The 13,630-nt window shown below is 32.9% G+C and overlaps 1 protein-coding gene across 1 annotated transcript; it reads left to right on the forward strand.

Moving 5' to 3' along the window:
- The first annotated feature begins 3,192 nt into the window (after positions 1-3,192).
- LOC148616927 (antichymotrypsin-2-like) lies at positions 3,193-4,317 on the forward strand. Its single transcript, XM_088585096.1, has one exon. The coding sequence runs from the start codon at positions 3,193-3,195 to the stop codon at positions 4,315-4,317; it is 1,125 nt and encodes a 374-aa protein (XP_088441222.1).
- The last annotated feature ends 9,313 nt before the right edge of the window (positions 4,318-13,630 follow it).

The raw sequence follows: 13,630 nt of genomic DNA on the forward strand, positions 1-13,630 counted from the left end.
TTGAATACAGGTAAAAACACAATTACCAAGTTCAAAATCACTAATCGAATGGATATATATACTATAATAAAATAAAACGTGAAGTAGCAAACTAAGGATAAAAACCGGAAAATGAAAATAACAACTTTGTTCCTGACTCAGGATTTCAAAGTGAAATGGTGGGTTAAAACAGGTTTTATGATAGCAATTTACAAATTGATAAAAACAAATAAAATGTAATGTGTTCCACTGCATGGAAATTCATGTAGCCGTGAAAAAGTTCATTTTAAACATCTTAAAATCAGAAAAAGATGCAAACCCTTAAAAGACTCTGAAGGCAAAAACAAAATTCTTTTTTCAAATTAAAGTAAATCTGTAGATGGCCGGTTATTAATGATGCAATTAATGCTTTAGTCACACTTGAATTGGTAAACGATGCACTCATGATTTGATGTATCGCAAATTCAAGCAAATCTATATACACTTTATGGGCTTTATACCTCAATTATAGTACATCAACCCCTATATTTTGAAAGTAAAAAAAATCATCGATAACTTCAATATACCAATCACTATCCCAATTTATGTTTTACATTACGTTTAATGGTAGAACAACAAAAAAAACAACAAAAAAAAAGAGTTTCAAGCTCCATACCGTAACATAAAACACACGTCTTCTAGTGGAGAATTTGACGGAAGTCAAGAAAATTACAAGCAAATCTGGAAAAACATTAGTAGAAAATAAAACGGACAAGGTAAGTAATTAATATATACATTGATTTTCTTAAAGTATTTAAGTTTCATAGTAAGTTCCGAGTTTAAATTGTGGTTTTGCTGATCTATAAACTACTCAAATGGTTGTTCCAAGAAAATTTTTGTTATTTGCTTACTGTACAACAAAACAAAGAACGTGACAAACAAAGGTTTTGCCAGTACAAGCTCTTGAAATGATGTCGTTAGGCGATATGTTATCGCTAATGAGCATGTAATTTTCTGAACTTGCACAGAGGAAAATCCGGTTATATACAACGTTTATGCAATATAACACAGGTCAACAAAAAATAATTATATATAAAAATGTTAATTATGACTATATTTACATATTAATGTCTTTCATTATTACGCAATATGCAAATCATTCGTAAAATCTCTTTTCATCAGAATTATCACGTGGGCATCATCACTATGCAGTTTTTCTTATGATAATTGTAAAGAAGTACAAGTTGATAAGGATTTCCTTTTCTTATTTCGTAACTTCTGTTTTGTTGATGGTAGAAACTGTAGAACGCATGAATACGATCATCGTCTGCTAATAGCTGGGACGCTATAGGTCATGCTAAAAACCAACTTTTTATGTTGAAATCAAGCACGAAGATTGACCTTAGATATGACATTTGATAAAGACATTCATTGCTGCATGTACATACGTTTAGCTAAGTGAGCCTAAAGTAAATAACAAATTTTTGTGTGCTTTCAGTTTGGAAATGGTTGAGAAGAACGTTTAGTTGCTTCTTCAAATTGAAATTCTTTGCTTGTTTTAAATAGTTTTTTTAGTCTTTCAAGATTGTGTCGGCATAAATACGCTTTTCTTTGAAGTAAGTCTTATTATTGTTGACTGTCATAAAAGAGGTTTGCTGACCTAAATGTCATTGCTGATCACACAAACAATAAGCTAGTCGATTGTGTTGGGGACAATTGTTGAATAATTATTTTAAGTAGCAGTCTTCATAAAAATCAGGCAGAAGGTGTTTCATGCATGGCAAAAACCCACCAAATTCACTTTTAATTCTTGTGCAGTAACTGCTATAAACCACATAACTAGTCTCAGTTTTTATTTCGTTGTTTTCCTTGAAAAACAATATATATAGATTGTACATGAAATTAGCACTTTGTAGGAATTATGGTTTTTTTTTTTTTATTTGGTTTGATTTTTAGAGGAGGAAGATTAAAGTGTGGTTTTCTCAAATGTGTAGGCCGAAAAAGAGTTGTTTGTTACGTGGGTTTTTCTTCAACATGAATCATTTTCTCGTTGGCAGTGCTGAATCTTATATGGACTGGTACTTAGTTTTATGCTGACATATTTATGCGAAACTTTTGCATATCAAAGCTTGATTATTGAAACTTTTATTTATTTTTGTGGCATTGGTGAGAAATGTTATGCACAGTCTGACTCTTTGATGGTCTTTTTTAAATAAACTTTATGATTATTTAATTCACTTTCTTTTACTGTCTTATTTGAACGATGGATGTGAAAATCTGACGTCATTCCTTCATGAGAGGTTCCTGCGATCATATTCGACTTATATGTTGCAATTTGTTACTTTGTCCTCAAGTTGATTTAAATATCAGGTTTGTTTGAGTTATATATCTCAGTTAATCATGTATTTAATTCGACCTTGCTAGAAATATAATGCTTAAGGTACTTCGTTGAGCAACTATAATTTTTTAATTATAGTTCGCTTTCTCAAATTTTCAGACAGGTAAAACATTGTTAGGTCTGATTTCTTTTTAAAGTCAGCAACCCTTTAATCATCTAAGAAAAAAAACCGTTTTACACTATTCGCGGCAACAATATTTTTTTAAAACAAGTAGAAACCAAATTGTTTCCATAATACATTTAAAGTAAATGAAACACAATTTGTAGAAAAACAAAACCAATACCCTTTCCTAAAACTCATACGGTTGTTTTCGTAGATAAATAGTGGTTTTTCGACAATCCGAACACTTTTTGCCATGAATGTATCTATGTATGGTGAAGGGATCGTTTCTTCATTTATTTATCCTTTAAAAATGAAACTTTATTTAAAATTCTTCAATACTCGAAGAATGTACCGAGAGTTGGAGTGCGTTATTCAACTTTACTATTGTAAAATACTGTTATATACGGTTTTATTTTGCAAAATTAAAAATGCAGCACTTTAAACTTTTGTTCTAATTGCGTTTCTACTATCAATTATGAGAAATCAGGGAATGAGACAAAAACACAGTTGTGTTACATCCTGTTTTGCAAAAGAAAATCTAGTAATTAATAGAATAAATGTTGAAAACGCAATTGAAGTATAAATTTTGTGAAATTAAATTTCGTTACATCAGGTGATAGGACAAAACAAGAATGATAAATGACTTACACAATCATATAAAACACTCCCTTGTTGCAATCGTTCAACAGGATTTAGATCTTGTCATAACTCTGACCATAACAGAATCTTTCAGATGGATGTCGATTCTGTTCAGTCTTCATTTGAGGACAGTTTAATAAGCTTTTCCCATGATGTTTACAAGGAGATACCAAGTGTCAAGAGCGAGTGCGTATCTCCATACAGCATAATTTCTGCACTTTTGATGTTGATGGTAGGGACCCGAGGAACAAGTAAATTACAGATAAAGTCAACGATTCTGAAAGGTAGCTGGGACGATGAAGCTGTTTTTCAACAATACAAGTCATTAAGCGGTAAAGTTTTCAGTTCGACAGAACACGAACTGAGTATTGCTACAAAACTGTTCATCAAAGAAGGACTCAAAGTAACAAAAAATGTCAGTGACGTTGCAAAGACCTACTTCAATGCCGAAATTGGACACACGGACTTTCGTAATAAACAACAGTCGGCTAAAGATATTAATGATTACGTAGCCAAATGGACCAAAAACAAAATAACAGATTTTGTTTCGTCAGACATGTTTTCTTCTGCAACGGTTATGTTTCTTGTAAATGCAGTGTATTTTAAAGGAGTTTGGGAAAAGGAATTTAACCCAAAAAAAACAAGAAAGACAGACTTTTTCTTGACAGAAAGCAATACAGTGGAAGTAGATATGATGACTATGAAACACAGCGTGCTCTACTTTAATGGAAACGATTACTCTGCTATCTCATTGCCATACACAGGAAAGCAATATGAGATGGTTTTTATCTTACCTAAGAGAATAGACGGATTAAATGACCTCACACGCTCTTTTTCACCACAAATGGCAAACGATATTGAGTCCAAGTTAGTCAACACAAGCATTATTGTAAATATTCCTAAGTTCACATTTAAATCTAAAATTGATCTGCAGGTCTTGTTAAAGAAGTTGGGTATACTTGACATTTTTGATGTAAATGCTGCTGATTTTTCCAACCTCATTCAAGGAGTACAAAGGAATATTGTCGTGTCAGACGCTCTTCATGAAGTATTTATTGAGGTTAATGAAAAGGGGACGGAAGCAGCGGGAGTAACAGGTATACATGCAACTGTAACTTCAATGCCACCGATGTTTAATGCTAACCATCCATTCATGTTTTACATAAAGCATGGTCCAACTGGTTCGATCCTATTTATAGGACATTTTATTGCATCATAAAAGCAACTCTGTTTTTATTCAAGTTCATGTAAAATGAATATGATTATAAATCAATAAAGATTATGAAATGTATAGATAAAATGCATTACTTAAGTCGTCAGTTAAAGTTAATAATGATTACGTTTTAAATTGATTGTTTAAATCAAGAAATAATTATCGTTCGACAACAACCTTTTATTTCGTCGTATACATAAGGTATTATTATGGCTTTAGTTGTCTTGTTTACTACGAGGTCGAGAAGTAGCTGTTGATCCATGGGCGAGTCACACCACATATCTTAATATTGGTTGTCACTGTTTTTTCTTTAAGCACGCGATACATCTGAAATACTTTGTTGAATGTATATAATACAAAAGAGGACTTATTGCATTATACGTTGTCAATGGCATCAGCACATACAAAAAGACCAAGTTTACTTCAATTGGTACTTCATCAATTTGACCTGAACTTAAAAACAAAAAAAAAAGATCTGCATAAAAAAAGAAGCGAACCGAGCAAAATAGATTATATTTAAAAAAAACTAAAGATAAGGACAATAAGAATTTAAACCAAAAATAAAACAAAACAAAACAAAACCAAAAAACAAACAAACAAAATCAATAAAGCACTTGTAATATAAACTTCATAAACAAACCGGGTAATGCGGAAGGGTAAGCAGGCCTTGCTTGGCCAGCGGTACCTGCCTTATTTGCAAATCGGTACAATCCGGTGATGAAACAGCTCTTTTACAAGCGTCACATAGGGGTAGTTCAAAACAATTCACAGTTGGGCAAAAGAGAACTTTTATTTAATGTTAGATTGCACATAAAATTATTGCAGTAGTAAAAAAAACTAAAGAAAGAAAGAATTATTTTCATTTAAAGGATTTAGCTTTAGACGAAAAATGACTATATTTGTTTTGGTTTTTTTTTTTAGAAACAATAATGTGTAATTAAAACAGTAACAAATGAGGAAATATCAGAAAAGAAAAAAACATTTTGAATGTTTTAAATTCTAAACTGTCTAGTTAATTTTTAGAGGAATATAAACTCTACAACGACAGCGAGTTCATTATGGCAATTTCTCGGGATGTAAGTAATTTCATGACAACGAGCTAAAGTGAAAGATTTTGTCATGTTTGTTTCTCTTATTTTCAACGAAATCTTAGACATCATTTGGCATATAGGTAATCGCGGACATTTTTGTTATTACTTGTCTATGACGTCAACAGTTGTTACGGGGAAACAAAGATAGAAAGTGACAATATAGCTTTCGACCCATGCGATTGAATAGACAATGCGATACAATCACATAAGGCACCGGGGGTGGGGTGGGATATTTTTGAGAAAAAAAAATTATTAATTTCACTTTGAAGAAAAATTTTAAAAAATTATGTGGCAAGAAAAAAATAAATTAAGTTCCACAATGGTAAAAAATATATTAAATAATGTTGTATTCTGGATTTTCTTTAAAAAAAAAGTTTAGGTCGAAAAAAAAGTTAAAAGAAAAGAAAAGGAAAGGAATCTCATGTACATATAGTGAATGTATCATAAACTACCATTCAACATGTTTAATTACATGTGTGTATGAAGAATTGTAACAAATGTCTTAAATATTAACATTTTAAGGTTTATGTAGTCGCAAAATTCATGATGTAGTAATATAATGAACAACTAAATGGATTTCAATATCCAGTGACTTTTGTTTTACATTAATCAAACTATTAGACAGATGCACAAAAATACTCGAAATACCACTAAATATTATAACAAATTTAGATTTTATTTCCATCAAAGAAAAGATTGGAATGCCAGACCGTCCGTTTTATTTCACATTGTGGAAATTTCGTAGACTTCTTGACTAATGTTTGCTTCCTATATTGAAAAACCAAGGAACTTATGTACAAGACAGCTCGGAACTTTTACAGTTTCTGTATGACTACAAATTTCCTATGTTCTTATGACATGACAAGCATGAATACAAGCATATTAAGTGATTGAATTAATTAAAGCGCCTGAAAACGATTATCTTGAAATGAAAGAAAAAGAAGAATATGCTACTAGTATACCTTTGAGCAATGAGGAAGAAGATAGAGTAGTTTTACAACCAGCTCAAAGCTACCCTAGATTGAACATCATTAGGAGGCATCTTGATTGTAATAGTTGAAATGAATGCCAAAGTTTAGAAAGATAACACGGGAGATAACTCATCACGGAGGAGGAAGAATTTGAAACATCAACGAAAATGGAGAACTCTTTGCTCCCACAACAGTCTAGTCATAGGAGGTACGACATTCCAATTCCCTCACATGATATACACAAAACAATTTCGGTACAGTCCTTGAACCGATCCACGCAACAATTTGACGGATAGATAGATGAACGTTGACTGATTGATCCCTGACTGATCGATGACCGGTAACCGATCTGATCGCAGTTTTGTTATGTATAATGACGTAAGATATGTTTTAAATAAACGAAATGTAAAATGAAAGTATAAATTGATGTTCATATCTATAACATTCTATAAATAGGTGTAAATTTGACAAAGAAAACAACAAAAACCGTAAAATACACCGACCTTTCTGTGGTCACGTGATGCGATCACCAGTTAAATGGATCGGTTTGACGGATCGATGACTGACGGGAAACTGATCGGTGATCGATGACCGATTGCAAATTTTGTTGCACGGATCGGTTCAGATACTGTTTCTCAAGAAATGAAACCTAGAAACCAGATAGACCGAATAACAGTCGCTAGGAGATGCAGAAAGAGCATGAAAGACATTAGAGCTTATCGAGGTGCTGATATAGCATTCGATCATCAACTTGTGGTGGCTAAATTTAAGATCAAGATAGCAGGACAACTAGACAAGCAAAAAGTACAAGATAAGGAAAAGGTGCAGTAAACAAACAATAGGAGAGAGTCCACATATAACACTATATGCCAAGAGGAACTTAGATTATCAAAGAAGGAATACAAGTGATGGTTATCTAACGATACAATCGAGATAACTGAGAAGCGTATGTCTATTAAGATACAACTTGACCAGGTCAAGACAAGATAGCAGAAAGAATGGTTGACGAAGGAACACATAAGCATTAGAAAAGAAGTAAAGAAACATGCCAGACAGGATAAAAGAACCTCCATAAACGAGCTCTCTTCAAAAACAAATAAAAAAATGCAATTGGCAAAAATGACACCAAAACTGTGTACAACATCACATGCAAACTGGCATTTAGAAAGACCAACACATCTAAACCAGTGAAAGACAAAGATGACAATGTGATAACAAACCTATATGGACCACTTTTAAATGGAGAAGATTTACAAGATGCTTCTAATCTACCCACTAGTGAAGACTTTGATGTTGATACCTGCCAATCATGAAGGATGAAATCATAAACACTCTACGGAGATTCAGGACCGGAAAAGTCCCAGGGCCGTACCAAATTTCCACCTGAGGTCTTGGAGATCAACATTGAAAATACCTACAAAATCTTGATTGATTTGATTGATTGCTGAGGTTTAACGCCCGAGCAGCAATATTTCAGCTATTATTATATGCAGGCGATGAACATGAAATAGATGATAAAATGAACATGAAATGATGGTGTAATGAAAAACTAGATAGGACACAAAGATAACGTGGTCGACAAATTTTGATTGCCACTGGAAATTGGGAGAGGTGAGTAGGGTCGGGCAATTTAGCTATCTGTGGTGGAGCTCAATGGTTCCTACTCCGGTAGAATACCACAGAAGGGTAGTTTAACTTGCTAGGAACGTGGCATTTTTCCCTACTCGTGCACCAATATGGTTTGCAGTCAGGTTTTCCGTATCATAGCCTGACAACCCTAGCATGTGAAATGCCAGGGTTACCACATTGACCCACATGAAGCACACAAACCAGTCGCTGTTTGGGCAGAGCGCCCTAGCACCCTGCCAGGATTCTGAGCACTATTTAGTCGCCTTTTAAGACAAGCTTAGCCCTCTGCGGGCCTATTCTTTTGACACCTGGTCCTGCATGGGGCCCTACATCATCTTGCATGAGCTGTTCAAAAACATCCGGTAGACAGTGGAAATCCCTAAGGAGTGGAGTTTAGGTAACATCATTAAGCTTCCAAAGAAGTGCCACCTGAGCAACTGCAAAAAACTGCCGAGGAATTCAGCTACTCTCCAGATTCCGATGCAGCCAATTATGTATCGCTATAACCTTGGTTCTCTTGATTACTCTTTGACCAAATTGCCACGTTACGGATCATTATTGAGCAATCCATGGAATGGCAATCACCCCTCTACATCAACTTCGTGGACTTTAAGAGAGCCTCCGACATAGGTAAAAGAAATACACTTTCAAATGTATTAAAACACCATGGAATCCCTGTCAAAAAGTAATGGTTATACAAGGATTATACAAAAACACCAAATGCCAAGTCATCCACAATTCAACACTCTCACCATCCTTCAATGTACATACAGGAGTACGCCAAGATTGTCTCCTGTCACCCCTTATTTTCAATACAATTGCAAGCATTTTAATTAGATATAATATACAATCATGAATTTACTCATAGATTGCTTCTTGTCGAATTGATCTATGTTGAGTTGCTAAAAGTACGATGTATACCAGACCAGGTGATGAATCTAGATTGGCCATGGATAATTGATTATGACGCGGGCTGCTTCACTGTAAATAAGCTCCTCGTCCAATTCCTTGCTGCAGACATAGCCATCTCGTGTTTAAGCCGAGTAAATTTCATTCAACCCTCACCATAAACATAATGTGGTTGGGACATGTTATAAATCCATAGCCACATCAGTTTAAGAGAAGAATACTTATTTTGGTCACCAAGAATTGAACGTTCTGTATGTTATAGTGCCAAAATACAAGTAAGGGATGTGAAAAAAATCCTGATTTTGAATTCTCCGTCCCATTTTATTTTTACAAAATGTCATTTTCAGGAGCTTGAGGGGATTTTAATCTTAATAATTTTATTTTGGTCGTAACAAGAATAAAATATCTGATTGAACTGAATCTTTTCTTTCATATGCCCTCCCTTGATATTTATATAATATTTTCCATTTATTCTAATCTTTTTTTTTTACTGGCAAAAAAATATAATTCATTTGCTATTGAAAAGAGAGAAATAAAATAATTTTAAAAAGCGCAGAAAAAAAATATTTAGCAACATTGAAAATCCCATTGAACACGCTTTTTGTGTCTCATTCTGCACCATGGAAACTGACCTGTCCACCGTTCATAGTTTCCCTCTTCTGTCTAATCTGGACGAGAAATTTTTATAGCTACTCGGTTTTTGTTTTGCAAATAATGACTGATATGACCATCCACAGTCATTTTTGACTGATACAGACAAAAATGTTCTCCCTCATTCCTTTATCTGTCTATGAGAAACACATTCTGTCTATTACTACATCGGCAACAAACGTTGTAAAAGTCTTATTTAGTCTATCTAAACAAGATAAACATGTTTATGGGACATTTTTTGGCTATGTCAACACCTTTTTAGTTTAATTAGTTAAAACATTTTCATGTCAACAAAAAAACACAAGAAAGACTTCTTCTTAACAGAAAGAAATAAAGTGGAAGTTAATATGATGACTATGACACACAGCGTGCACTACTTTAATGGAAACCATTACTCAACCATCCCATTGCCATACACAGGGAAGCAGTATGAGATGGTTTTTATCTTACCTTAGAGAATAGACAGATTAAATGATAAAACGCTCTTTTCACCAAAATTGGCAAATGATATTGAGTCCAAGTTAGTCAACACAAGTATTATTGTAAATGTTCCTAAGTTCACATTTAAATCTAAAATTGATCTGCAGGTCTTGTTAAAGAAGTTGGGTATACTTGACATTTTTGATGTAAATGCTGCTGATTTTTCCAACCTCCTCTGCTTTTCTAGAATAACCCGCTGAGTTGCTCATAAAAAGTCAAGTCCGAGGTAGTCGAAAAAAGGAAAGGAAAACTATGACACGTTGAACAAATCAGTTTTCATAGCGCAGTTGGATACACCATAACGATCCACGAACACAGGCCTTCTGGTTCTATTCTATTCATCAGGCATTAAATTGCACCATAAAGGATTATTGTTTCCTTTATGCTCACTAATGTCTTCCATAGTATTGTATATTGTATACGTGTAATGTTTATTGCAATACTTAAAGTACATGTATAGATTAACTGAAAAAATTAAAATACTAGAAATAGATGGCCCTAACAATAGAAAAAATTATTTGACCATTAACTGTTACGCTAATACAGAAACTACTATTTTTTTCTCAATTTGGCGCAAAATAAAATGTCGTCCTGCTTGAATTTAATTTATATATCATAAGAGGCTATAAATTTCGGAATTCTAGCAGCATATATCATGTATATGTATCAACATCATTAAAAATGCAATGAAAGAGTCTATTGGTTTTAAATACGAATGTTCCCGTAATAGTTTATTGGACATAAAAAATACAAATGAAGACTACTCAAAGTGCAAACTACAAGGCAGCTCCAGTTCCGTACCATTGACGTTCCTCCACTATTCTGGAATGGCGGCAAAAGTAGTGCAGGCATGGAAGAGACCAATGCTCCGGAGTTTGTTCAAAGTGGTCGAAATAGAACTTATTCAAAAACAAATATGTAAATAAATTTATTATATCTATATAAGAACTAAGGATACATGAAATAATAAAAGAGTTATTGAATTTATATTGGTGGATATACATCACAAGTTGAATATTGCATTCGCAATGTCGTGTTATATATACAGAACCTGCTTGGAGCAATATTTACCAATATATATACAAAACCTATGCTATATTTTTCCGAACTAATAATGTTCATGGCATGTTTGTAAGGGAAATTGGATATTGTTGATGAACTGATATAACACCTTGTAGACTTATGGCGGGAGAAGATTCACACTATGACAGACAATATGTAATAAAACGATTGTGGCATGGCTTGAGCGGTAAATTTATATATTATTCAGTCCACTGAATAATAACAATGCTGATATAATTACAAATTACACCTATCAAATATAATGTTTGTGTCGAAATTCTCTGTATGTGTTTCAAAGAGTAACCTCTCATCAAGTATATAGAAATGTATACAAATAATGCTCATTGCCATACTTAAAATATAAATTGACTGAAAAATTAAGATACCTGAAATTTCGGATATTGTACGCTTACCCTCTATGCGGTGTACGGCACACGATACACGATACACGATGTGCGATACACGATGAAATTTCTCAAGAGTGACATGTTTCTGCAGATTGTAAGGGTGCGAACAATTTTAATTTCAATATCGGTCCAAAATTATTGTTAAAAATATTAAACATTGCAATATTAGTATCCGGTTGTTGTTTGCAACACTCATATTTCAGTCAAAAATCTTCAAAATGACATACTTTTGCAAAGTGTATGTTTGCGAACACTTTTAATATACCAATTAGTCTAAAACTTTTGTAGAAAATGTTAAAATTGTCTATATCATTATTATGTTGATGGCTGTGATACATATATTTCAGACCAAATTCTTGAAAATGAGATATTTTGTTTGCAAATTGTATGAATGCAAACACTTAAAATATCCTTAATGGTCTTATATTATTGTTTAAAAATGTTAAAATTGTCAACAAAAATATAATGTGTGAGGCTTTGACACATCAATTTCAATCAAATTTCTCAGAAATGACATATTTCTGCAAATTATAAAATTTGTATTTACCTTTATGGTCTTATATTATTGTTTAAAACGTTAAAATGGTCAAAGTAAACATCATATGTTTGGCTGTGACATATTGATTTCAGTTCCATTACTGACAAGTGACATATTTCTGCAGATTGTAAGGATGCGAACAGTTTTAATTTCAATATTGGTCTAAAATTCTTGTCTAAAATATTAAAAATGACAATATTATTATCCTTTATTAAAATCACACGAGTGTCTCCGACACAAAATTATTTCAGAACAAATTTTCAAAAATGATTTACGTTTGGAAATCGTATGAGCGCGAACATGTTCAATCTAAAATGACCAGAAGTTTAATATTGTACAAATGTACTTCCGGTTGATATCTAAATATGTCAATGAATAATGAACTGCGACACTGGTAATCATTAAAAAAATACTCTAAAACCAGCTTATTTAAAAACTATTTTAATTGCTGTCATAGATTTATGATACGTAAGTTGCTTGCGGAAAAAGGCAGAACAATTTGTTTGTCTGACCAATCAAAATTATTTCTACACCCCATTCCCATTGCCCTATTCATTTACCCCATTCCCAATGCCACATTTCCCATTACCCCATTCCCCATTGCCCCATCCCCAATTCCCAATTTCCTATGCCCCATTGTCCCACCCCCCATTGCCCCATTCCCCATGCCCCATTGCTCCATACCCCATAAAATGGGAAGTTTATCCCAAACAGGTACTGTACGATGTGCGATACACGATAGTACTATTTTCTGACAAGCGTTAATTACCCACAATGCAATGTTTTGTTTACAATGGAATCTGGGAAATGTGAAATTGGAATGTTTTGTTGAAAACGAATTTCTATTAATTAATTATGCCACCATTTTCATATTGGATATTCTATTAGTATTACTTTGTGAGTCTATCAATGATTTAAGAATCAACCTCAGAAATTAATCCTAAAAATAATCAAAATCGTTGATACAGGGCAATTACAAATTTCGTATGAAATTTAAAACCCGAAGTTTCATTAAAGATAGACCTGTCATAAAATTTTGATACAGTCATATGATATAAGGGCAGCGAATAAGTAATTAAAAATATTATATTTGGTAATCTTTCTGTCGATGCATGGGATAATTTCCTATTAATAAAAAAAAACATGAAATGTGCGTGTTTTTGACTGAAACCTTTTATATCTAATAATTCAGGTGCCAATTGTCCTATTTAAAAAAAGTATTTAGGCTGGATATGGTCACTCTTAATTATTAAAATATATATATATATATATGTTTTAGTCTAAAAACAAATGTCAGTTTTCACTACACACAGGGTACCGCAAACAGTTTTTCTCAATTGAAATATCATATTTGGAAAAAATGTAGTACTTCATGTGAATGCAATAACTCTTAATATGTCTAAAAGTCCAAAATATATGTTTTTAGTTTGAAAAATGTCCACTTTTATTGGAAACAGGATATTGCAAACACTTTTTCTAAATACAACAAAATGTCTCATCATTTTGTCAAAACATTCTATATTTAGTAAATTGTAGTATTTTATGTGGATACCATAACTCATTAAATATCTATAATATCTA

The sequence above is a fragment of the Perna viridis genome, chromosome 5 (genome assembly GCF_037379345.1).
Source record: "Perna viridis isolate PV_CMFRI_1.1 ecotype Kerala chromosome 5, ASM3737934v1, whole genome shotgun sequence".
In the NCBI taxonomy this organism is placed as follows: Eukaryota; Metazoa; Mollusca; class Bivalvia; order Mytilida; family Mytilidae; genus Perna; species Perna viridis.